The 24,340-nt window shown below is 55.3% G+C and overlaps 8 protein-coding genes across 8 annotated transcripts; 4 read left to right on the forward strand and 4 right to left on the reverse strand.

Annotated features, from left to right (window-relative positions):
- Positions 1–3,072: 3,072 nt before the first annotated feature.
- GLRG_10169 (uncharacterized protein) lies at positions 3,073–3,726 on the forward strand (the record flags this gene model as incomplete). Its single annotated transcript, XM_008100854.1, has 1 exon — positions 3,073–3,726. The coding sequence occupies one exon, from the start codon at positions 3,073–3,075 to the stop codon at positions 3,724–3,726; it is 654 nt and encodes a 217-aa protein (XP_008099045.1).
- Positions 3,727–4,328: 602 nt separating this feature from the next.
- On the reverse strand, positions 4,329–4,831 carry GLRG_10170 (uncharacterized protein; the record flags this gene model as incomplete). Its single annotated transcript, XM_008100855.1, has 2 exons — positions 4,329–4,684; positions 4,798–4,831. 2 exons carry the CDS (start codon positions 4,829–4,831, stop codon positions 4,329–4,331), a joined length of 390 nt encoding a protein of 129 aa, XP_008099046.1.
- Positions 4,832–5,953: 1,122 nt separating this feature from the next.
- Positions 5,954–6,664, forward strand: GLRG_10171 (tctex-1 family protein; the record flags this gene model as incomplete). The annotated part of the gene is made up of 4 exons (XM_008100856.1): positions 5,954–5,986; positions 6,055–6,093; positions 6,181–6,255; positions 6,320–6,664. The coding sequence occupies 4 exons, from the start codon at positions 5,954–5,956 to the stop codon at positions 6,662–6,664; spliced, it is 492 nt and encodes a 163-aa protein (XP_008099047.1).
- A 4,764-nt stretch (positions 6,665–11,428) lies between these two features.
- GLRG_10172 (F-box domain-containing protein) lies at positions 11,429–12,412 on the forward strand (the record flags this gene model as incomplete). The annotated part of the gene is made up of 1 exon (XM_008100857.1): positions 11,429–12,412. One exon carries the CDS (start codon positions 11,429–11,431, stop codon positions 12,410–12,412), a length of 984 nt encoding a protein of 327 aa, XP_008099048.1.
- A 1,698-nt stretch (positions 12,413–14,110) lies between these two features.
- On the forward strand, positions 14,111–14,401 carry GLRG_10173 (uncharacterized protein; the record flags this gene model as incomplete). The annotated part of the gene is made up of 1 exon (XM_008100858.1): positions 14,111–14,401. The coding sequence occupies one exon, from the start codon at positions 14,111–14,113 to the stop codon at positions 14,399–14,401; it is 291 nt and encodes a 96-aa protein (XP_008099049.1).
- A 107-nt stretch (positions 14,402–14,508) lies between these two features.
- GLRG_10174 (uncharacterized protein) lies at positions 14,509–15,827 on the reverse strand (the record flags this gene model as incomplete). The annotated part of the gene is made up of 3 exons (XM_008100859.1): positions 14,509–15,244; positions 15,308–15,538; positions 15,748–15,827. The coding sequence occupies 3 exons, from the start codon at positions 15,825–15,827 to the stop codon at positions 14,509–14,511; spliced, it is 1,047 nt and encodes a 348-aa protein (XP_008099050.1).
- Positions 15,828–16,606: 779 nt separating this feature from the next.
- On the reverse strand, positions 16,607–18,671 carry GLRG_10175 (cytochrome P450; the record flags this gene model as incomplete). The annotated part of the gene is made up of 3 exons (XM_008100860.1): positions 16,607–18,317; positions 18,386–18,482; positions 18,548–18,671. The coding sequence occupies 3 exons, from the start codon at positions 18,669–18,671 to the stop codon at positions 16,607–16,609; spliced, it is 1,932 nt and encodes a 643-aa protein (XP_008099051.1).
- A 1,614-nt stretch (positions 18,672–20,285) lies between these two features.
- Positions 20,286–22,688, reverse strand: GLRG_10176 (neutral/alkaline non-lysosomal ceramidase; the record flags this gene model as incomplete). Its single annotated transcript, XM_008100861.1, has 2 exons — positions 20,286–20,871; positions 20,923–22,688. 2 exons carry the CDS (start codon positions 22,686–22,688, stop codon positions 20,286–20,288), a joined length of 2,352 nt encoding a protein of 783 aa, XP_008099052.1.
- Between the last annotated feature and the right edge of the window lie 1,652 nt (positions 22,689–24,340).

Consider the following 24,340-nt stretch of genomic DNA (forward strand, 5'->3'; position numbering starts at 1 on the left):
GGATGATGAACGAGAAGGAAAGGGAACGGGAAATCGAGAGGGGAAACAGGAGATTTCGTTACAAAAAGAAAAGAGAGACAAAAAGAAGAACCCCCCCCCCATTTTCTGTCCTGCAACGAACCAACGACATGTGTGCGCCGCTCTAACATGACTGACTGTTATGTGTTTTTGTTTGCAAGAGCTTCATTTAATGTATCTTGTTCTTTAGACCAGCCTGCCGATGACAACCAAAGCCTGTCTTTAGTGTGCAGGAGCAGAAGTCGGGGAAGCTGCTTAGATAAACAGGTACCTACCTAGTAGTAGGTAGGTAGGTAGGTAGGTAGATACTTGACCGCGCTGCCTCAGTAGGTACCTTGGGGCGTGTGCTGCGCGAGCTAAAAGGTACCTAGAGGCGTGGGAAAGAATGTCCCCCCCCCGTTCCGCTGAGTCGGGGAACGGGTATGGAACGCTGGCATCTCCAGCCTACTGCCGGCCTTCGGATGCCTTCCATACCTCTTCCCCTCCTGTCTGGGTTGCGCGTGCATGATTAATGTTCCTGCCATCGCCGTCTGGGCAACACACGCATGATAATGCTTCCTGGAGATTCCCGACTGCTCCAGCCATCTCTCAATGTTTATCGACCAACAACAGTACTGGGAGGCCACGCTTCTGGCGACAAATGCAAAACATGCAACAACAAATTTCCTATGTCTTCTCCACGTACCTTGCCGTAGTCTCCCCCCCTCCCATCTCATCCGTCTGGATCGATGACTCGTCATTCCGGCCGAGCTCGAAAACCGCGCCCATTCTCCACGAAAGACCTGACTTCGCCGGCATCTCAATGGCTGCTGAGTACCACTAGGTAACCATGGCGGAGGACTAAGCCGCCCCTAGCCCCAAACCCGACGCCGACGAGCGCGCGACGAGACCTGGGATGACATGGAAGCTGGACCCTGAGAAGCAGGGAAAGGCCATGTGCCATTATGCTCTCTTCTGCTTCTGTACTGTTTCCTTCTCGGCTTCCGCCCCCTCCTCTTCACATCGCCGCTGAACCCTAGGTGCACCACAACTACCGTATACACTGATTTAATCCGCCCACATCCACTTTATAGGCTAACTGTAATGGGTATAGCGGACGCTGTAATCGGTCTAGCTTACTGGCAGAAACCTAGATCAGATACTGGCAAAAGTAGGGGCAGTCACGTACTATGATATCCGGCCGAAGTTTTATCGCCCCTGTCAGGTACCCCCCCTCCAGCCCGCCAGCTGTCAAAGCCATCTAGCTATTACGCATTACCTATCACCACCACCATAGATTTCTATAGAGATAGGTAGGATGCTCAAATACTGTGTGGGGATTTACATCACTAGGACGATAAAACTTACCCCTACCACCCTGTACGTCAGCAGGAAGTTTGGGTGCAAGCTTGGCTGACTGGGTAGGTAGATGGGTGGGTGGGTTGATTGACCGCCTACTATGATAGGCTTAGCTGATAGAAGGCCGCTATACCCCGTACGGTTAGCCTTCAAAGTGGATGTGGGCGGATTAAGCCAGTGTATACGGTAACATTTCCTATTCGTTTGCGGAGAGAGAGAGAGAGATGGTCCGAGGCCTCGACTTGAGCGCCTTCAAGAGCTGTGCGGCCTCCAAGGCAGGCCGGCCTCGCACGAGGATGGGGTGGGTGCGACATGCAGAAGGACATGGATGGGCCGCTTGAGATGCGCCACGCCACCTCGACATACCAGGCCAGCCTTCGGTCCTTTCTGGTTTCAGACCTGAGCGCTGCTAGCAAGGTGCCATAGCTTGTCGATTTCCCATCTGCAGTTTTGCGCTCGAGTCTAGGATGAAAACCAATCCCCCTTCCCGCCGCTGCCGTGCTTGTGAAGCTTAGCGGACCAATACCAAAATGTCCCTTTACCCCCGACTCAGCAGCCAAGATCATCCGGCGACACAAGTACCCAGCCAAGCTGCCAATCCCTGCCCTGAGCGGCACTGTCGACGTTCCTCCGGGCCTCATCCCGGGAGCCGGATGGCACTTTCTGGGCGAAACGGACTGTTGCTGCGACTAGTGTACCTAGTGCACAGGTCTTGTAGCCCAACTACCTAACATGGGAAATCTTGGGGAACTCCACCGCGGGCCCTCTCTGAAGCTGCGGTATGACGGTATGTCAACTTTGACCATGATTCAGTACCTACCTTTACGGATACTCGACCAGCCCTTTTTGGCTCCCCTTTCCCGCCAAGACAACCTTTTCGCCCTCTGCCCGCTTGCAGGGAGCGAACGAACATACATCGTGGAGGACTGGTCCGTTTCGACCTTATTAATGTCGAGTGTGAATCTGCAAACAGCAGTGCGTGCACCAAACGTAGCGCGATTCAGACAAAATGGCGTTTCTGAAGCGGAGTATGAGTCGGACGGACCGCCGCACAGGCCACGCTAAACATGTGAAGTCAAAAAGCCACGACCCTTCGATGCATGGGCGGCCTGTCTGGTAGGCCCTTTTCAGCTTCCGCGGGAAGCTAGCCCAGGTCCGGCGTTGCGAGCAAGCTGGCTCGCGTCCGATTCCCCGAAGCCAGATTCACCCCCCCAAGTAAAAGCCTTGCCGCTTTAAGTATCACGTGGCTGGTCACGAGCTGGATGTCGAAATGATGTCGATATCTCCGGGACAAGGTCAGAACGGGTTGGCATACGGTGAAGTCCTAATCGTAACGTACTCTATGGCCTCCCCATCGGTGAAAGCTCCGATACCACTTATGTAAGTATCAAGTAGCAATAGATATTGGAGGAATCATCCGAATCCATGATCGATGCGAGATCAAGATGGTCAAATCCGCGCTCCGTGGATGGCCCAATTGACGGCTCCGAAGATCCGGTGGTGGTCCGAGCTCCTTATCCGATAAGATTTCGGAGAGATCCAGATTGACGCCGCACATTTTCATCGACAGAAACCCTTTGCCAGCCTTGCATCTCCCACCTCGGCTCCAATTCAGCCCCGCGCGTCACATTGCAACCGCCCCCCCCCCCCCCCCCCCCTCGAAGCCATCGAGCAGCAACGGCCCTGCCATGGTTCTAGGCCTCCGCAACGCAGGCCATGGCTGAACCCCCCCCAATCAAGCAGCCCCAGGGCAACAAGAAGAGAAAACCCTCGACGATAGCCGAGTCCGCCGGACCGAAGAAGAGCAGAGCGGCCTCGAGCGGCCCCACGACACCGCTGCCCGCGCACGACGCCCTCCTCGCCAGCCTGAGGCCCAAGTACGACGTCCTTCCCGCCTTCACAATCTCCTCGACCAAGATCCAGAAGCGGGTGAACTGGCTCCTGCTGCATCTGCGCAAGGACGACGGCGACCCGAGGAAGCGCGCCGTGCTCCTCTACGCGCGGCCGGGCGACGTCGTCAAGATGATCACCATCGCGGAGCTCGTGAAGCGCATCGTCGCGGAGGACGAGGGCGGGCGGTGGTACCAGTACAACCAGATGTGCGAGCTCCCGCCGAAAGCCGACGTCGTGGAGGAGACCATGCTGGGCGGCGGCGGCCTCGCCAAGGCCGCGGCGGGCTCTGACGACGATTTCGAGGTCATGGAGAGCCGGTTCGAGAGGGCGGTCCTGCCTCCGCCGGCCAGCCGCGCGGCCAAGTCACTGAGCGTCTTCCTATCGCTCGCGCCCATTCCCGAGTTGAGGGCCAAGGACGGCGTCACCACCCAGACGAACGAACCCCAGGGTGCCTCGACGAGCACCGCCACAAAGTAAGGGACAGCGGAGGTCCAGCACTGGGCGAGAAGGCTGCAGGCAAGTCCGAGAGAGGGTCTGGCAGAACGAGGCGAGGGGAACGCTCGGCTTCGAGGTCATCTTGGTTCCCGTACTTGGGTGGTACTTTGAATAGGCTGCGTCAGAGGCGTTTGGGACAAGAAAAGGTTTTCAAGGTTGATACCCATCAGGGCGGACGGGAAATAGCCCATATGCCATAAGAAGAATCGATTTTCGCTGTACAATTAATTAGGCAGCCTTGGTGTTCGGACTAATGCAATCCTCCCGGGCCGAATACTCCATGAACACAATGCATGCGTTTTACCTAACCGTCCTGGTACACACAACCCAACATCCTCCTCCTTGGTCACATCCGCTCGTACAAAACATGGGTAACTCCAAATCAGACACGCCAGTTCGTTGCCATACAAGTGTCGCTTTTCCAACGTCCCCCTCCCTTTTCAGCTTATACATATAAGCGGTGAGGCTCCGGCAGCATCCTCTCACACGAGTAGAGTGCGTGGACGGCTGTTCCCGATCCGCCATCGCTCTCGCCCTCCTCGTCGTCACTCAGACCGGCCTGTATCCATAGCGCAGGGGGTGCTTTAGTGCTGGCCCTCCTTGGACGAGTATGTTATGCGCAGAACGAAGTTGACGACAACGGCCAGCAGCAGGATGATGGCCAGGAAGGTGGGGCCGAAGCGGTCGTCGAAGCCGGCCTGGCCGCGGACGCGAATGGATTTGGCACGCCAGTGATACGTCGCGAGGGCGTATATCATGGTGAGCATGGCGACGCCTGTGAAGAGGAAGGCGCTAATGAACGCCGGGCGGTCACCAAAGTTGAGCATGCCGATGGCGAGGGCGCCGAGGATCACGGTGAAGTTGAGCCACGAAAGGAAGGTACGCTCGTTGGCGAAGAAGACCTTGGGCTCGACGCGCGTGGGCAGGGCGATGCGCTTGCCTGTCGGGTTCGGGTAGAGTTAGCGTCTGCGCACTCCTAGTTGGGGGAGGGAGCGTGGGAGGAGTGTGAGGACTTGTATGGCAAGTGAGGAGTCAATCGAGAGGTGATCATACCGGGAGCGGTCTGGAGGAGAGGCTGGCTAGACATTTTGGCGAGTTGTTTGCTTTCTTCTGGACCGTTGTGTATATTGGTATCGTGCTTCGGTTGTCGGCGAACGAGGCTCTTTTTCTCTCGCGTCGGGGCTGTCGCAGCGTAAGTCCTTGTTGTTCTTTGCAGCAATTGCGTCAATAGCAGCCAAAACAAGGCTCGGCGGTGAAATTGGTAAACACGGCGGTTAGGCTGTTGGTTCTGAAGGTAAAATCTGATCGCGGGATTCCAACAGCAAGCCAGTAGAAACCAAGTCAGTCGAGGTTAACGATGGATCGGGGAGGGTGTCTAGCGTCGTTCCAAAGCTCGGACTCGTGTAGGGCAGGGCGTTGGACCGCAACGGTTATTGCAAAAGGGGGACAGATGACGAGTTGACGAAATCAATAGCTTCTCGTTCCAGAGCTGCCGTCTGAAACTGTTTACATAAAAATCAGAGAGGTTATCAAGACGGATGGCTGAAAAGAATGCGGGCAGAGAGAAAAGAACGTGAAGGAAAGGCTCAAAGACTGTAACCGAGAGAACCCGCTTCAAAGCTTGTATGGTACGCTGCCGATGCGGCCGCCCCTCAAAAGCCTGCAGCGAAAAGCTCATCAGAGAGACTTGTGACGCTAAACCTGCAAGGCTGGAGCTCTCTCCACCAGCCACAACTCGAAATCCATGCCGCTTCCTTGCGAGCAGCGCCCAAAAACTACACGTGCCATTGGGCCTAAGTATGATTGGATAGGCCACATTTTGGAAGACTCATGTCCCACAAGAGGCGAAAGTAAGATGACTAAACTGTGGCTGGCTATTGCTGAAGACTGTGTTGCTAGGGCACGTGATCCCGTTGCCCCGCGCACCTGGCTGGAGCACGGCCCGTGGTGCGACGCCAGTCGGCCGAATCGGGCTGGCATCACAACAGAGCTTCGTCTTGTCCCAAACTATCAACACCGCGTTCAGTTCTCTCCAGTAGACATACCACCAAGATCATCCCGCAAGCACATTTCACGCCTACACGCTGTTCTCTGTTCACACGATATCTACGAATTTACGAAAAGCAAGCTTTAGTCATCGGCATTTCGGTTTCGCGAACATCTGACTGTTTACCCCCTTCCCCCTAAACAAAAACATCCAACAATCACAATGTCCGCCGCTGCTCCCACGACGGCCACTCCCGTATGTCACGCACCTCCCCCTCAGATTGCCTCATCTCAGTCGTGCATTTGTTGACTCTTTTTTTCTAGCCCGTGGCCTTCAACCGCCTCAAGCAGATTGCTACCGACGTAAGCTCCTGACCATGCGACTCTGCGAACGAGGTCGCAGCAACACCCTCAGTAGGCAACGATGACTAACTCGGCGCCCTCCACCAGGCTTGCCAATCAGCAATCGGTTCCGCCGAGTTCTACGACCATGCTAAGACCGAGGGATGGAACTCGCAGATCATCGTACGTCCCTTTGTCACACCGGCCACACAAGTCCCCAGAGCTAATCACCGCGGCGCATAAACAGTCCTCTGTCCTGAAGGCGGTCATCTCTGAGTCCACACCCCAGGGCGGCTCTGCCCCCGCCTACAAGTTCGCTTGCAACTCAACCATCGTCCAGCACCTGGTCCCTACCTCTTCCCTCAACAAGTCCAAGGGAACCGCCGCCTCTACGGAGGAGCCCTCCGTCTCCACGAGTGCTGACCCCGCGACTGCAACCGACGGCAAGCCCCACGTCGGCCGCCGTGGCATGCACTCCGCCACCGGCGCCTACTGGGACGAGAAGAAGGACGGCATGTGGTCCTACAAGTACGACGGCGGCGAGGGCAAGGGCATGGACGTTGTCATCATGCTCATCTGGGTCGCCATCTAAGAGCCGGTGAAGCGAGCTACACTCGTCACAGACCGAACGAGGAGGCCATCAAACTAGCAGGCGGAGGTATGCAGTTTGCCTTCCTCAGCTCTCCTCCAACGGCCGGCTATCAACCGCCCATCCCATGCCGAAGTACCAAACCACTCCGGCAAATGGGTTGGCGTGAGGAACGCCCAGCAATGGGTATAATGGAGCAGACCTTGCAGTCATGATACAGGGGGGAAGGTGTGCACCCGGGAGACGGCAACATTCTAAAACCAAAAAAGGTGGGGGGCTTGTCTCTATCGTGATTTTTTGGGGCCAGGTACATACGGCGAAATGGTTGTGTTAAGGTCTATTGTTTGCGTTTGAGTTGCATTGTCTTCAAACCAAAATAGCCGGAGTTTTGATAACCATAATGCCACATCACGAGGTCGTCCAAACAATCTTATTTTCCGCAGGAATTGTTTATTTGTTGCCGAGCTGTTGTCGGGTGACCCAGAACGCATTGCGCCGCTCGAGACGGTATCCCTGCGACGAGGGAGATGCCATCGTCAGGCGTCTTCAGCTAACCCGGGGCAAAGAGTGTTAGGTAGTCGGCTGTTTGCCGGCTTGTGTTCGTACGCCGGAGGCTTAGGGATGGTTCATTTGCACATTGCGTTTGCGTCGGATGATGTAAAAGCTTCCAGCACCAAATTGAATCCTGCGTCACCCCGCATCAAAAGCGGCTTTTCCGCTGCAGACCGACATCAAGCCCAGCACTCGGACCCCACAAACAACTTTTTTTTGTTTTTTTCTTTTTTCTTCTTCTCTTCTTTTGCCATCCACCAGGGCCGTCCTGCCCGCCCGCTCACCCCATTTGATGACATAAACGGTGGCGACATTCGCGGCAGTCCCCGGCCATCCCAGAAAGGCGGTGGACCCTGATGATCTCTTGTGCGATAAACTTTGCATCTGGTGGGCTTGACGTTTGCCGACCAGAGAGCCCTCGTTGACGTGCCAAGCGGCGGGAAGACCAGCGTTACGGGCGCGGTGAGCGGACGAGGCTGGTGGGAGAACCCATTGGTCACACGAAAAGCCAAGCCACGGAACATCACGAGTCAAACAATAAAAATGGGTGGATGTATGGATGCAAGGGATGCCGTGCGAAAAAGAAAGGGGGAAAAAAAGGAGAGGGGGAGGAGAAGTCTTCGCAATCGGACCCCTACGCTAGATTCGGTGAGATGGGCATCTGAAAGGGACACAATACCAACACTGGGACGGACGGGCCTCATAGAATGCAGGGTTATACACCCTCTTCGGCGAGGACGACGTGTCGGCGGCTCACTGGAAATTGGGGGGTGGGGGAAGGATTTGCCGACGTGGGAAACTTTCGGGAGTGTACTGTGTGAACGTTGTTCGGAGAAAGGACAAAGTTTATAATGCCGTGATCTTTCAAATCAGTTCATATGGCTGGCTCCCTTCCCATCAGGATTGTGACGGGCCTCTCCGTTAGGAGGGGTTCCGTGTCTCATCGACTTTCGTGTCAGAGTGCGGCATCGCTGCGGGTAGGATGATGCCGAGCTTTGCCGGAATCCTCGTAAGAGCAAGACGAGAAAGGCACCATGAGAGTACGCGTCTTACACACACATCACATCACTCCATATCGTTCAGCCGGCGTGCGCCGAGACAGCGGGATGGTACGTGGGATGTGCCACGAGGGATACGCCAGATCAGGTCGGCGAACCGGGTGGTGTTTCGACTCTTTGGTCGCCTAGTACGAATAGTCCTTGCGCGGTTCTACTCACACGTCCCCTCCCCCCCCCCCCCCCCCCCCCCCCCAAGGCTCGCTCGCCTTGGAGTATCATGATGCTACACTTGTACGTAGTAGTTAGCGTAGAGCAAGGTACTTTTTAGAGGGGTGATCTGATTTGCCTCGGGATACCTACCTGATCCAGAAACCCCCTCCTGATATTTGGAGTTTCCCCGGCGGCTATTGGGGCAGGGTAGCAGACTATCCTATGAACGAGATACAGGCACAATCAGCGAGACGTCCGAAGAGGCGGTTACGGGTATTCTCACGGCCCTCTGGCCACTACCACCACAACACACCCAAATAAGACATTCCATCACGCAAACATAACCAACTAACCCAGACCCTAGCCACTAACCCTACGCATCTTTTATATATGCTTTTAAAGATGCGTAGGGTCGGAGGTTAGGATGGTTAGGGTCTAGGTTAGTTAGTTATATTCGCGTGATGGAATGGAACATGGTATTTCCAAGGAAACTAACCAGGATAGGCAAAGGACTAGCTAAGATAGGTTTAGAGAGCCGTAAAAGTACCAGAAGGGGGCCGTGAAAATACCGGTAACCCAAAGAGGCTGCAAGATTTCGCTCGAATTGTCGAGAAGAGGTTCGCCACCGCCCTTTAGCTTAGATCGCTGCCCCACAAAATCTTGAGTGGCATCTGCGGGAGGAACAGCACCATGACGACGTCGATCGCTGCCCTGCTTCTGGTGGCGGTCTGGCTTCCCGTTCACTGCCGCCAGAACTGAAGCTCTCGGTGCCAAAAAGGCCGCTGCAGGAAGGCGGGTTAGGAAGCAGGCCAGAGTAAGCAGCAAGCGTGTGGTGTTCATGATCCTGATCCGATCACCATGACTGCCGTGCAACGACGACAGCCTCGATGGGCCGGTTCTCCGCGGTCATGGGACCACTTCTCCCGACGAGGCCTGCCGGTGTGTTACAGCGGTTGCCATGCAGATGTGCGAAGGAAGTATACTGCCTGCCGCTGCCAAGTTACAGAGAAGGTATAGGACGAAGAGTGAAGCCAGTTCAGTCCGAGGTTAACGGCTTCCATGCTGCGTTGTAGCTGGGGTCCTGGTGGATCGGACATGCGGAGTGCTGCCCGTCGACAAACGAGTTGTGTGTAGTAGATAGTTGGCATTGCTGGTTGGTGTTGCTCGTGTGCTTCAATGCGTGACGTTGCATATGGTCAATGTCTGGCCAGTTCCAGAAGCATGAGGAATGGCACACAGCCTATCAATGCGGCCCAACAGCTCCCCGTATTCATGTTGCGCTTCATACACGAGGCCGCTGGTTGGTCAATCAAAAAGAAACCAGAGACATACAGCGCCAAGCGGGGGAGGGGGGACGAGGGGTGGATAGGAGGGGTCATGATCCGGAGCAAAAGGTTCGATTGGCCAGGAGAGGTTTCGTGGCTTTTTTATCGCTGGGTGTTTGTGCTTCGGGTTTCGACGACTTCCCCGCGAAGGATGATATTGTATGGAATGGAGTGGCATAGGGGTGGTGAGGTGAGTCTCGCTCGCTTTTCCGAGCCGCCGAGCGTTGTGTCTTCGGAATCTGACGATTGCAGAATCTCCGCTCGGGCTCCTCCTCTGTCAGTGGCTCATCCTGGCCCCCTGTTCGCTGCACCTAGTACCACGCTACCCTTTGCCCCATGACGAAAGCAACTGGGCTCAGGTACAGAAGTACACTACGTTGTAGGTAGTGGAGGGACGAAGGGGACCGAGGGGAAGTTCGTTGATAGTCGAGAACTTGGTCCCTAGATCCCCTTCTTCCGTCCAGGCGGGTTACAGAAGAGGCAAGGAATTGTCAGCAATCTCCATCTTTCTCCAGTGTTCCCCTGTTGCTTGCGATTGCTCCGGATGTGCTATTGGCGATGTTCATGCTTCATGATTCGCGCGAGGATGCGAAATGACCGAATTCTCCATATTTGTTCCTGCCATGGTCCCTCGGCGCCAATAGGTTGAGGGGGCAAGGAGCAACCAACGGGAGAGAAACGAGAACATTAAAAAAGAAAAAAATCAAGAGACCAAGGGACCAAACCCAATGACACGCACTGTACAAGGTGTAACCCTTCCTACATATGCACCAAAGTCGCCTCTATGTAGGCAGTGCCGCTTCAGGCCGGGGATACCTAGCGTTCGTGCCTCGCCCCATTTCCCGTTAGCTTATCAGGGGAGGCAGCTGGAAGGAATAACCGCAGACGGCCCAACTTGGCAACTATGGCGTAGGTACCGTAGTAGGCATGGCTTTCTGGCCCAGTGGGCATGCAGCACCCCCCCCTTTACGTGTGGTAAGACCGCTAATCTGGCCTGCCACCTCATCTCAAAAACTTGTACCTGTGACTTGATGGAGACGGCCGAACATCGCCTTTCCCGCTGGCTCCATCACACCACCAACACACACCCATTTTTCTTATTCCCTACCTTCCCATCTCTTCTCCCCCTTCGCAAAGAAGACACCCGATCGACACTTAAGACTACCTCATCGACCCTCATCACTTTGGTTTGTTTTCTTCGCCTTTTTGACGTAGCCATATATATCCCAACGAACCTCTCCTGGCCCCATCTCCAAGAGCTGTTCCTCGCCTCATGAACTTGTTATTGAGGCTTGCCCACCATCAAAGACGAAGACTAGTATCCGACATTGGTCCTCCCACCCGCACCATCGACGTCACTTGAAACGATATATCGTGATCCGCAAAGCCGGGATCCCGAGAACGTCGTTCCCTTCTCTGTACAACGAAACAACTACCATCCACCTCAGCAGCATCGTCCTCCTCACCAGCCGCACACGCTGGTGATTCCATCTGCCTAGGGAACGAGCTCTCCCTTCCTCATCTCACGACGCCGTCTTGTGTTCCCTACGTGGTTGGTTGACTTCCAACCCTGCTCACATTCACACACGCATCGTCGGATAATAATCCAGCTCGGGCCTTCAACGACCCGACAAAATCCCAAACGCCCTTGCACAGGAAACCCCTCCCATACCCCTTTCACGATGGTTGAACTACTCTCTTCGGGTCTCCCTCAGAACGGGCACGTTCAGCAGTCCCAGGACTCGGCCGATCACGTAGCCTCGGTTGCTCGTCTGCTCCTCGCGACCAATCTCGCGTCCCGTCAGGAGAACAAGATGATGACTCGCGAGGAACGCCAGGTCATGATTGACGAGTTGAGCAAGAAGCGTGCAGGGTGGCGCACTCCCCGTCGAGGCTGGTCCATCACCGACTCTCCCGTCGTGACTTCCGCCCAGGGTAGCCCGGCCCCCAGTGCCAATGCCCCTTATCCCGCTCCTCCCCCCACGACTCAGCACGAAGCTATCGAGAGACACGCAATCGCTTCTGTGCCTGAGCAGTCGGAACTTGCAATCGGAGAGATGAAGCAACTTCCTCATGCCCCTGTGGCCCGCCGGCCGCCTCTCCCGCCCCCGCGCCGTTCTTACTCTGTCACGGATTATGAGCCGCCGGCTCGCATTCACAGACCATCGGCCCGCATGGACATTTTCGACCTTCCTGCCGAGCTGCACTACGCCATTTTCGACCACCTCGACCCCATTGACAGCACCTGCTTCGGTTTGACAAACAGCCATTTCTACAACATCCACCGCCGCATGCACGGCTCTGTGCCGTTGTCGTCCCGTCGCAACGGACCCAATGACCTCGAGTGGGCCTGGCGGTTCGCTGGTCCCCTCATCTACAACGGGTCCGCTGCTCCTCCCGCCGAAGCTTTCCAGGACAGCGCCCTCGAGCGCATGCGCGTCAAGGGCCAGGTCTACTGTCGCAAGTGCGGAATCTCTCGCTGCGAGCTTCACCGTCACCTCCGCGAGTGGATGGGGTCCACACTTGAGTACTGCTCCATCACCCAGAAGTACGGCCCTAGGGCTGCTGAGGAAGCTGCCGAAACTTGTTACATCAAGTCCCCGAAGCACCCGAACCGCTGCGGTCGACACGCCGCTAAGCCCGTCAAGCTGAGCAGCCAGGCGTAGAGCGATCTGACTTGATCCGCGTTCTTGCTTGCTCTGAGCACTGCGCCTGACATCTTGTACGATACGACACGACGGTGCATAGAGGCTGATTCGATCGTGCGGTAGGGGATGGGGAAAGGAAAAGAGGGATAAGGAAGGGAGATATGTATCATTACACGGAACGGCGTTTAACTGGACACACGATACCTTGAGGAGGCGCCAAGAGCTGGAGGCGGAAGAACATGAGATTACGGATTTCCAAAGCGGCAGCCGAAGGCGAGCATGGACAGAATAGAGAACGGCATATCCTCGGAAGCTACAACGTTGATTGCCAACTGCGTTTTATACTATAGCCAGATCAAACAATCATCAAAATTCATATCATTATCGTTATGAATTTGCCTATTTCTGCCCTAACAACACTGCAGTTTCTGCATCTCTGCTCCACACTACTCCGAAGCAATCGGTTTGAAGTCCACGGCAATGACGTAATGCGGGATGCGGGTAGGTTGTGGAACCCGAGGAACTACCTCCTGTCCTAGGTGCCGGGGACCCATTCGGGCAGACGCCGAGATGCGCGAGTCGAGTATGAGGGGCAAGTAGGTCATCGTCATCCTTCTGCCGAGGCGTGGTATAACGGAGACTGAGATACCAATGTAGTCAAGGCAATCGGCACCTAATGTGAGACGAGTCTCCAACAGTCTTCTCCAGGGCCCTGGACCGATCGCGAAAGCTAGGAAACCAGAGGAAGGGGTGGGGGGAGGTTGTACGCAAACGGACATGGGCTCTGCACCCCCCCCCCTCCCAGCCCACATCGCGCATATCAGGCCACCAGGCTTCCCTCCCTATAAAAGAAAATCGCAAGCCTGCAGTATCCAGCCGGCAGGATACTCGCAGCTGTTGCACCACACTGCGTTATTACGGCTGCTGTTGCTGTTGCGGCTGTCATGCATCAAACCATATGGTTAAGACCACTATGCCCTGCCCTAAGATGCCCCGCGATCGTCAAAAACACCAAGCTCTCTGTCCCGCACTTCTCCGTGTGTATTCATGGGGTAATACGTGCGCACCGGACGCCAAAAAGTGGAGGGAGGAAGGGGGGGAGGCACAGTGTCTTCGCCTCCTCCAACACCTCTGTCCTGGGACCTACCTGCCTACAAAGTCGCACCTGACCACCAGAGCGGCTTAGTAGGGGGAGGACCTCACGTAGCTCGAGGCCGAACCTGGTTTATGGCGGTCTGGACAGAATGGGGGACGAATCGCACATAGTACTTGGTCGGCTTGTAATCCAACATGTCGAGACCCATGAGCATCTCTCTGCAACGATAGCGCTCAGCTACGTTCCGGTGTTGGCCGACCTAGTTCCCGGCTTCGACAGGTTGTCTGCGGCCACCATTCGTGCACATATGCAACTCGAGAAGAGTTAAAAGCTCCCACCACACCGAGTGTTTTCACTTTCAAATTGGGCCAAATCTGGAGAAGAGCTTCAAACACAATGTAATTCTGATTGTCATCTGTCATGACTTCTAGAGGAATCGACCCTCATCAGACTCAGTTGGCGGCCTCCTTCTCAAAATCAGATCGAGAAACACACCCCCATGCCCCAAGGGATCCCGCTGCAATGAAACTCTGGCATCCACCCGCCCGCCCGCACCAATACCAATAATCCTATAACAAAACTGCACCACTGATAGGAAAACAATAGAACGAACCGAACCCATGAAACAAGCACCAAGTACGGAACCACTCAGAAAAAAGGACTGCCCTACGTTGCATAGACAATACCCGTCACCAAAACGGCCGGAAAGACAACCAGTCCGGCTGAAAGGTCTGTCCTCAAGCCCTAGGGGTGGTACCATCACAAACTCCCAACCACGAACTGAAGAGGTATCAGTCGAAGAGCCACGCGTGACGCCAATACAACGCCCAGAACGCCGCCCTCGAGTGAAGGGGGGAAAAATAAGAAAAAGATACGTGCCAACGGCCCTGTGCGCATTCGGGATATCCTAGCGGGGAAATGGCTTCCGCCGTCCAGGTTCCCGTGGAATCTGCACCGGTCGGCGCTGGGGAGGATTTTCCAGTCCCCGAGTAACAATTGTAAAATCTGAAGAGTGCTCTTACTTCTTCAAGATGGCGTCGTACAGGCTCACCAGGCCGGTGATGGCGGCACCTGTCAGGATGCCCTTCCACTCGCCGTACAGAGCGCCGTTGATGCGGTCTATGGAGTTCTCGTTGATCCATCCGCCAAAAGTAGCCTTCTGGCCGTAGATAACGAAAGAGACAAGGGCCTTGACAATGCTGAACACCAGGGGGTCGACATTGTACTCAACCGTCGAGGACTTACGGCCTCGAGGCTGGGGATGGCTCGCGGCGCTCAGGTTATAGAAGTAGCCGAAGAAGGAGGGAATAAGAACCGAGGTGAGCGTCCACAGTGCGACGGGCGACCAGAAGGACGACGTCACAAACAGGAACGCGTCAGGCACGTACACGGGGTAGAAGTTGGTGCCCAGGGCAGGAATCGCGGGGATAGTGAAGGCGTAGCGAAGGGGCAAGACCTCGGCCCTCAGGTTCCATGCCTCGAACGCGGCAACGGTGAAGAGCACAGAGGTGACCGTTGACAGGGACGAGCGCACAGCATGGGTGCCCTCCTGGATTCCCGACTGGTCGTAGAGCTCCGTGACGCGCTCGCGGACCGCAACGGTATGGCGGTCAACAGCCTCGGCGACATCAGCGGGCGTCGCGGGCAGGGGGATGCGGCTTGCAAGAGACAGGTTGCGCGCGGGGGTACGCGTCGCCAGGGCGGTGGAGATGGCAGGCTCCTCAGGCTCCGGGCTTGGTGACGATGATTCGGCTCTGTGACGCGTGTTAGTCGCGACTCTGCAATGCAGCATGGGGGTATGGGAAGAGGCTGCTCACTCAGGCTCGGGCTCGGGCTGCAACTCGGCGATAACTCTCGTCGCCCTGCGGCGCGTTGTCGACTTAATAAGATCGGTCAAAGGCGCCTCTCTCTTGATGGGTGAGCCGGCTGCCTTGGCGCGGCTGTTGTAGTAAGGCGCGAGCTTGGGGTTGTGAGAGAACTGCGTCGCGTTCTCAGCGAGGTACTCATCGAGAGTGACTTCCAAGTCGGTCTTCTTCTGGTTCTCGTATCTGAAAAGGGGCGCGGTGTTAGCATCGTGCGTGGCCTGAGGAGAGTCGCGTGTTTCTCTGCGACACCTAGACGCGATTCGGGCGTGCCTGGTGAGGATCGGGGCAATCACAAATGCCTACACAGCTTGAGCTCTGATGCGATTTGCGCAACAGCACAGAGCTCGCACCAGGGACCGAGAAGTCAGGGACAGGCGAAAGAGAGGGCATACCCAGTGAGTCCAGTCAGCTCGGCGAGCTCGACGAGGTCGCTCTTGCGCTGCCTCGTCAACCACGAGTTTGCGCCCGACATGGTTTGGTCGTTCAAACGGGGGCAAAGTTGATTGAAATGGGTATCAGACGAATCGCGCAAAGATGGCGACTTTTTAACTGTTCAATGCAAGGGAGTCTCTCGTAGAGCAAGCGCAACAAATACAGGGCAGATTATGCTTTGGTTTGGTAGATAGTTGATGGCGATGGTGATGGTGGGAGGGGCAGATAAGCTGGACGGAGCTAGGTTGTAAGGGGGGCCGACAAGGTGAGACGGTCGAAAAGCGTTGTTTATGTTTTTCTCACTCAATCCAGGTGTCGTGGTTATTGGGGGGAAGTGACGCAGCGGACTGGGGGGTAGATGGGCACTTACCTCACCTGTGACCAGCATTACTACAGCGGCAAGTACGCTATAAGACTACGTAGTAATCATGCCATGTATGCACTGCACTGGTCTGGGGAGGGGAATGTCGCGACGGGTTTAGCGCCGTCTTCCCCGGGAGCAGCGAAGGAGAGGAAAGCATTGGTCAGAAACGATGACGGGGCGACGACGGAGACCCACTCGAGCTGTCCGAATGTGGCAAGACATGTAAACAAACGTTGTGAGTCGCTGCTACGCGCAAACTGTTTGGGGATCTCCCGCAACAGAGGCAAATGTAGTTCAATGTCACTATCGTGGCCGTTCTATATTCAGTTCTGTGCAGGAAAATAGTCAGACCACCCTGTTCCGGCTGGGTATTCCCATATATTCACCCCATCTTCATACTACTTGTACACTTGAAGCATCGCGCCAACCCAACTCTGACTGACCAATACGACAGTCTAAGCAGAGTCAACAAAGTTGACGAACCTTTCCTCGCCCCTCGGCACAATCCGAACCGGGACACTCATCCCTTGCGGCAGCTTTAGCGTCAACATCGTCGTTGCCTTCTTAACCGTCTCGCGGCACTTGTCCTGTGCCTTCTTGTACAGCTTCTGCTTCTCCTCCCGGCTCATGGCATCAACCTCGGCATCCGACGACCACTCGTCCACTGCCAGCTCGAGGCTGTACCGCTGGAAAATGACGGCCAGCGCGGCGATGATCTCGACCTGCGCGATGCGCCGCCCGAGGCACGACCGCGGGCCATCCGAGAAGGGGACGTACGAGCCCCGCACCGGCCGGAACATCTTCTCGCTCGTATCCGAGCCCTTGTACCCGCCGTAGTCCTCCGTGTCGCCATTCTTGTCCTCGGTCTGCGCCGCCTTGATGCTGGCGCGGTACCACCGCTCCGGCACATAGTCGTCGAGGTCGTGTTCCGCGCCTGTGATCTTGCTTGGCTTCGACGGCCAGTTACGCGGGTTGTGGTGCGCCGCCACGCCCACGATGGAGATGTGCGCCCCCTTGGGCAGGGCGTACTTCTCGCCTTCTAACGAGATGATGCCGTCGCCTGCGGGGTTCACTTCCTTGGGAATTTCGACCACGGCCGGCGTCAACCGAAGCGTCTCGTTCATGCAAGCCCCCAGCATCGACGCAAGCATCGGGTTTACCGTGCTATCGTAATTCCACGTACTCGGGTCGCTGTCGCCAAATATGCCGTCAATGTCCTTCTGCAGCTGCCTTTGCACAGCCGGATTGCAGGCGATCTCGATTAGCCCAAAGTGCATCGCATTCGCCGTCGTCTCATGGCCCGCGACGAGCATGATGAAAGCATTGCCCGCGATCTCCGACTTTGACAGCTGCGGAATCTTAGATTCCTTGAACACGGCCCCGCTGACACCGCCGTCGGTCGCCTCATTGCCGTACTTGGACTTGACGAGCTGGCCCATGAGGTCCATGCCGGCGTTTCCCCCCCCGCCGTTCCGCAGGTCCTCGATCTTGTCCTGCATCAACTCATCGATGTATTGCACGTAGTTATCGTGCGACTCTACCGCCTTCTTTGTGTAGTTGAAGGGCAGCATTTTCAGGAGCTTGTGTGGTACCAGCAACAAAACCAGTATGTGTTCCAACATCTCGGCAATGGCGTCGGCAAAGCTCATCGTGTGGCCAGGCGCGGCCTCGAGCGAGCTGTACTTCTTAAGTTTCGGATCCGTGCCTTCAGGCAGCGCCTGCCCCGGCCAGACCAGGCGCATGCCGAATCCGACGTAGCCGATGATGTTGAGCGCGAGGCGCATTGTATCGTGATCCAGCGTCTTGACCGTCTGCCTACTCTTCCCGTCCGGACCGAACCACTTTTGCACCATGCCCTGCGCCTGGTTGATGGATTCGACGAAGACGAGAGCGGCGTTCTTCTCGTTGAATGTAGCGGACGTGACCTTTCGGTGCATACGCCACACGGCACCCTCGGTGGTCAGGACATTATCACCAAACTGTTTCAGGATCGCGTATGTCTCGACCAGCTTGGGGAACTTCTCGCGCTGCTGCGTGATCTGGTGGATAGCTTCGGCGCTGTTTGTCACGACGAGAATCTGGAAGGGCGATACGATAATGAACGTCTCGCCGATGCGCGCAAAGGGGGCGTGGCGCTTTTGGTAGGCCCAGTCCGCTATGAGGAGACTGTCGGCGAGCAATTCCGATTAGCATGCGTGTGATGGACAGACCAGACGGGGCTAGGGGGCACCGACTCGAGCCAGTTTCCCCACCAAGATTTAGGAAAGGTCTTGATGATAGGGACCCAGAACTTATGGGTGAGCTGCCATACTATCGAGAAGGGCGACGCAGCTTCACTCGGGCAGTCAGTCTATGCGCTGCTGGGGTGGAATTAGAAGCTAACTGTTCCCACGTACGAGTAACGACATATGGCAGCCCGACCTTCTTGGCCTCGGTTATGTTGCGTCGGAGGCCGGTGACGTTAGCGTAGACGCTGTATGCGACTACAGCACCAATGAGGATGACGATTGACGATACCATGGCGATGCGGACCACCAGGTTGCTAGCAGCAGGGCCGCGGATGTTATTCGGCAGGCAAGGGGATGGCCAGGCAGAAGATATAGGGCTGCGACAGCGGGGTAGGGTTTGTTGCGAGAAGGATCGAGGTCCTGGTTCAACCTTATACCGTGGAGGAGCTTGATGCCGTTCGGTATCGCCTGCAATGGCAACAATTACTTCCACACACGAGGAAAGACAAGCCTAGAAAGAAGAAATGAAAGGAAGAAGGTGCAGAACTCATGGAAGAAACAAAAGAATGGATGCAAACGTTGATTGTGTCTGAGAGCGGGACTTAACTGAGGACGGGACGGAACAGCGCCATGTGGGAGGCGGCAGTGCAGTGCACAGGGGTAAAAAGCTATCTGGTTTCGGATCCAGCGCGACCCGAAACTAAACTACCTACCTAGTGGTTTAGAAACCCCCCCTATTATCCATCCCGTCTCCATTATCGACTGAGGGCTCACTGAGGGCGTAATTACTCGACAGCATCGACCGGACCCTTCTTCTTTACCTTGCAATACCATGGGCAACGTATGATTTGCTGGGACGGCAAGGAAGCTTACCTTGTATACTAGCTAATATACGGATACCTGCTCCAGCGCTCAAGGCTCAAAACGTGGCAGACCGCGCTGCCCCTGAACTAAATGGGATCCCAGTCTCCGAGAGATGTCATCCACTCCCAGGTACCACAAGCAGAAAACATAAGGGGCATATCGATGATCCAAAGAACATACAGCTCGTATGTCGTGCACACTACGGATACGGATACTTGGACGATAAACAGCGGTAGCTGCAGCTGCAGCTGCAGCAAGGGGGCCCTGATACAGGGGCCCGTATGTTGGTTCGCCACACGGCAGATACATCGGACCCAGCTTGCCGGGGTAAAGGTACCGCCGCCGAGGTGCTGGGGGGGGGGGGGAGAGGTGGGGGGGCTGTAAACCTCCGCTGCCAATGACGGTATTCAACCAATTGCCGCCCACCAAGACTAAAGGTATATAAGCAAGCAAGGTTATCTACTGCATGGACGCTTCCAACAGCCAATGTTGGCTCCCCATGCTTCCTGCTACATGCCACGATGGGTCAGCGAAGGGCAGACAGAAAAGAAAAGAAACAAAAAGAAAAAGAAAAAAAACGGGCGAGTGAAAAACAAACCGGCCGTTCTACTGTGAGACATGCGGCGTGGGACTCAGTGACAAGCCAAGCCATGCATGCACGTTCGTTCAGGTTCGAGGCCGAGAATGTCTCTCGTTGGAGGCACGGCCGCTGGATGAGGGAGCGCAATGGGACCAATGTTTCTTGCAATCGGGAGAAGCGGTTTCTTGCCGCACGAGGTCGCCGTACCGTCGTGCTGTGGTTTCCTTTGAAAGTTGACGAGGGTTTTACTTCATATTGTATTTACCTGAGCCGCCCGCCGCAGCCTAGTTCACTATACCCCCTCAACATGCGCTTGCAAATAACCCAGCCAGGCCAGCATCTTTACTTGATGGATTCTAGCCTCCTTGCTAGCAGTCTCTATCTTGGGACACCACTAGACATGATGCGGTTCTCATAAACATCCAGACCTAAACCAAGGCCTGCCATCCGGCCATTCCAAGCTTAGTGCAACTTGAACTGCCCACTGACTCCCTCGAAACTTGTGATTTTGCCACCCAGCGACTTGGAGTCCCCGTAGTAGCGGAACCGGTATGTCCCCGGCTCCCCATCGTTCTCCGTCTCCCATACAATCTCGACCTCGCTTGTGGCGAGTATGTCGCTCGTCCGCTTCCAGTTGAAAATCAAACTCCAGTCATTGTCGTCCCGCACAATTTCCCATTTCTTGATGCCACCCTTGTCGATGACCAGTTTCTCTACGACAGCGTAGTTTTGTTCCAGGCGCAAGTTGTTTCGAGGGTTGGCTCCGACAAAAGTGGCTCGCACAACGTCTCCGATGGTATAGCTCTTTTGCACATCGGTCTTCACATCGCCAAAGCTGCGGAACACGGGCGTTCCGTCTCGCACTACACCAGTGATAAAACTCAAAGATCTATTGCTGTTGTCGGGGGGGTATGGGCCTCCAGCATGAGAGGGAGGCCCTTTTGTGAACGAAGCGCTCAGAGTTGGCAGGTACTCGAGGGTTCGGTTGATGTATGCGTCGAGCGTATAGGGTCCATATAGTGTCGAGGCACCTTCGTATCGTTGTCTCCTGCTCATGTGCGTCAGTACAGTACGGCAAATTGCCCCTCGGAATGCTTACCCGTATTCCTCTTGCGTCGTGATGTAGTGCGTATAGCTATTTGCCGGCCCTCCAATGACAACTACAGGTTCGACATCAGCCTCGTTAGCAAACAAGGACTCGGCCTTGTGTCTGACGGCATCTTTCCACCGACGTCCAGCCATGGTAGAGGCCTCTCCCGGGCTAACGATGATGACGAGTTGTCCAACCCGGAATGTCTGGATATCCACAATGTTGGGTGTCCACTGGTAGGGGTTGAAGACCTCGCCCACGTCCAACAGGATTGGCTTGGGCGAGTGACAGGCGATTTGATCCTCCGTTGGCGCCTTTAGTAAACCACCAACGACCTTCCACAAAGGCGATGTATTTGACGAATTCGAGTCATGCTGGGTAAAGTCGAATGCACCAGGGCCGTCAGACGTCCCCGCTGCAAAAGAGTATCCCAATGCCGCAGGACAGGTTCTCACTTCTGTCCCGTTGGGTAGCTCGAACCGAAACTCGGACATGTTATGGAAGGTGTGAAATGATCTGACCCACGAGCCGCGGACACGCTGGGCGCTGGACCCCATGTCGTCGAATAGCTTCTTGGCAGCGGTGTACTGCCTCTTACCAATCTCAAAGCAGGACGCGGCTCCGTTGTCCTTCTTTCGGAAGAACGGGCCTCTGGCATGGCACTTCTGGCTTTTTCCGTCGCTGCAGGTGCTGGTCTCGAAGTCGCATGGGTCGTCGGAGCCATCCTCGCAGAAAGCGCCCAGCACATTGGGGCTGACATCTCCCACGTTTGCCTGGGAGAAGCCAGCAACAAAGCTTTTGGTCGTATGGGGGTTCTCTCGCACGCTCTTCTCAAAAAGCCAGGCTGCCACGCCCTTGTTATCTCCCGAGATGAGCGTGTTGTTTCCGAGCATGGAGGTGCCGTGGGTTGGAAACCATGTCAGCACACCGATACTTTTGCCGTCTGAGGCTCGTTGGAACTTCAGAAGGGTCATTTCTTTCTCAACAGACCCGTCCTCCTCGGCGCTGGTGTTGTACTTGGCACGTTCTTCTTCCGGGTTGGCCATATACGCATACAGGCTGCGGTTGATGCTGGCGCCAGTTACTTTGGTAGATCCGACACTAATGTGCCCTGGCTCCAGCCCCTCGTGAGCACGACGTATTGCCAGCAGCGTGCCATCGACAATGGCCTGGTAGCTTTGCTTATCGAATCCTTTACTTGTGATTTGAGGTAGCAGATAGTTCAGCCAAGCGCCCGGGCCGGAATGAGAATGCGTTCCGGTTAGGGCCAAGTTGTGATGACCGTACATGGAGTATTCGAACCCTAGCTCGGCGAGGCCGTGAAGGACGCCATACCGAACAGCTGTGTCTCCCGACTGGGTGTCCAGCACAACATAAATGAATCTGTCATCGCGCCTTGCCACACTTCCGACGATGAAAGCGCGGGCGTACAGTCTCTGCCGGAGGCCGGTGCCGAGCTGTTTGGGGTCTGCGTAACCCATCATATTGATCTCTACAACCGGGCCCGTGATGTCGGCGCGGCCGGCGCCGATTAGGTACAAGTCATTGTCTGCGTCGATGTCGATGTCGGCGACGTTGTCGGGGGTCCCGGGAAACCACTTTCCGGTATCATGGAAACTTCCGCTCGGTGTGTAGAGTCCGTAAACAACTATAAGAGACAAAACGAAGCCTACTACGCAAACAAGAGCTCTCCGGGAGCTTAGTGGGGTAACTGTTTGAACCGCCGGCGCAGCCGCCGACGGGTGGGTCTTCTCTGCACTCCGTCTAGATGGCATGCTGTTGATGCCTGTAAGGACTGGAGGTTTTATGAAGACATGGATGAGAATCGAAGTGCACAAGAAATGAAGGAGTCACGGCACACGGCACACGGCAGTTGGTTTGTTAGCGTTACGCCATATCCAGGGAGGCAGCTGTGACGCGGAAGAACCGGGCGGACCTCTCCAGGGGAGGGGCGAGCGGATGACGCATATCCAGAAAATTGTTAGCGCACGGCCCCATTTACCGGTGCACAACATATCAAGGTAGGTGGGTAGATTCGGGTATTACAATGCAAAATAACAATAGCAGACAGGAGAGATGTGACCTGTAACCCGTTCGTTCCCTTTGAGCTATGGCTCAGTAGTATTTTGGGTCCTCGAGGTCGGCCAGGTCGAAGATGCCGTCGATGAGTGAGGTCGCGCACCGTCACGGTCGCGGGTGATGCTCTGAAAATCGATGGGCTTGTTGAAGCTCAGACTTCCTTCGGCGAGGAGGTCGAGTCCATTGGCTGTTGTAGTCGCCCGCCATGTTCACGACGAAGAGAATGGAGGGAACTCACACCGCCAGCCTGCACGAGGCACCCAGTAACTAGTAGCTGCTTCTTTTTTAGGGCTGATCTGGACTTCCTAGACTTGGGCGCATAGGGATTAGAGACGTTGAAGTAAGATACGGTACCCTAGGTCGCAAGGAGGGACAGGAGATTGCTACCAATGAGCCGTCCTACTATTAAGGGGAGTACCTAGATGATCGGGAATATCCTCGCTTATATGCACATTAGTGAGAGTAATGATTTAGCTGAGAATGTACTGGCACCCCATTTTCTGACAGTATACATGTTCAAGAGAATAATATTGGGCTCTGACCTAAATGAAAGAGGTAAACAGGCGAGGGGACAGAGGGGTATATTTTGTCTAGTCCGGACTCGAAGTTATCAGAAGTCCTTGTGTATGTTAGCTCCAGTGCCAGCCCAGAGGTAGTCAATCTTCTTGGGCCTGATATTGGCGCCCAAGAAACGCGGGCTGTCCAGAGCAGGTATTGAAGGATAAAGGCTCTGTTATACTTGTGATGGAGGGAATCAGGGGGGAGGGTCCCTTGTTGACAGAAATGTGATCGTTGGTGTTTACCGGCATCGCTATGGCGGGACAAAGCAGGATGCTCACGAGAGCCACGCAGGAAATCCTGGGTAGCATGATGAACTTGAATTGGGGGCTCACGAGTGTGAATGAAACAGGAGAGAACTGGATGTTCGAAGGACGCTCCAGAGAAGTGACTCGTTGTGGCAGACTCCGCCTTATACCTTGTCGTTGTGGCAGCGTAGTCTTCTCCTGCAAAGCCTTCCTCGACTTTCTGCTATATCGTGAGAAATTATATAATGGAGCTACTAAAGCTCCGCATATCCGCTATCGACGAAGAATGAGACCTTGGAAGACGATGATGCTCCCCAAGACGTGCTATTTTCACCTACTTCTCAACCCGACAGAGCGGTATATGGTCGAACATGTCTCTGCCAATACGTTCAAGAAATCTCCATCTCCAATGATGGACTCTACAGACCCGTGGGTAAAACCCAAAAGCTAATAGTTCGATGCCGTTATCCTACCCGTCGCGGAAGGCTGGGTACCTTGTGAAAGCAATTTAATCCAAAAGAAGTACAGCCCTTACAAATGTC

The sequence above is a fragment of the Colletotrichum graminicola genome (assembly GCF_000149035.1).
Source record: "Colletotrichum graminicola M1.001 genomic scaffold supercont1.57, whole genome shotgun sequence".
Taxonomy (NCBI): domain Eukaryota; kingdom Fungi; phylum Ascomycota; class Sordariomycetes; order Glomerellales; family Glomerellaceae; genus Colletotrichum; species Colletotrichum graminicola.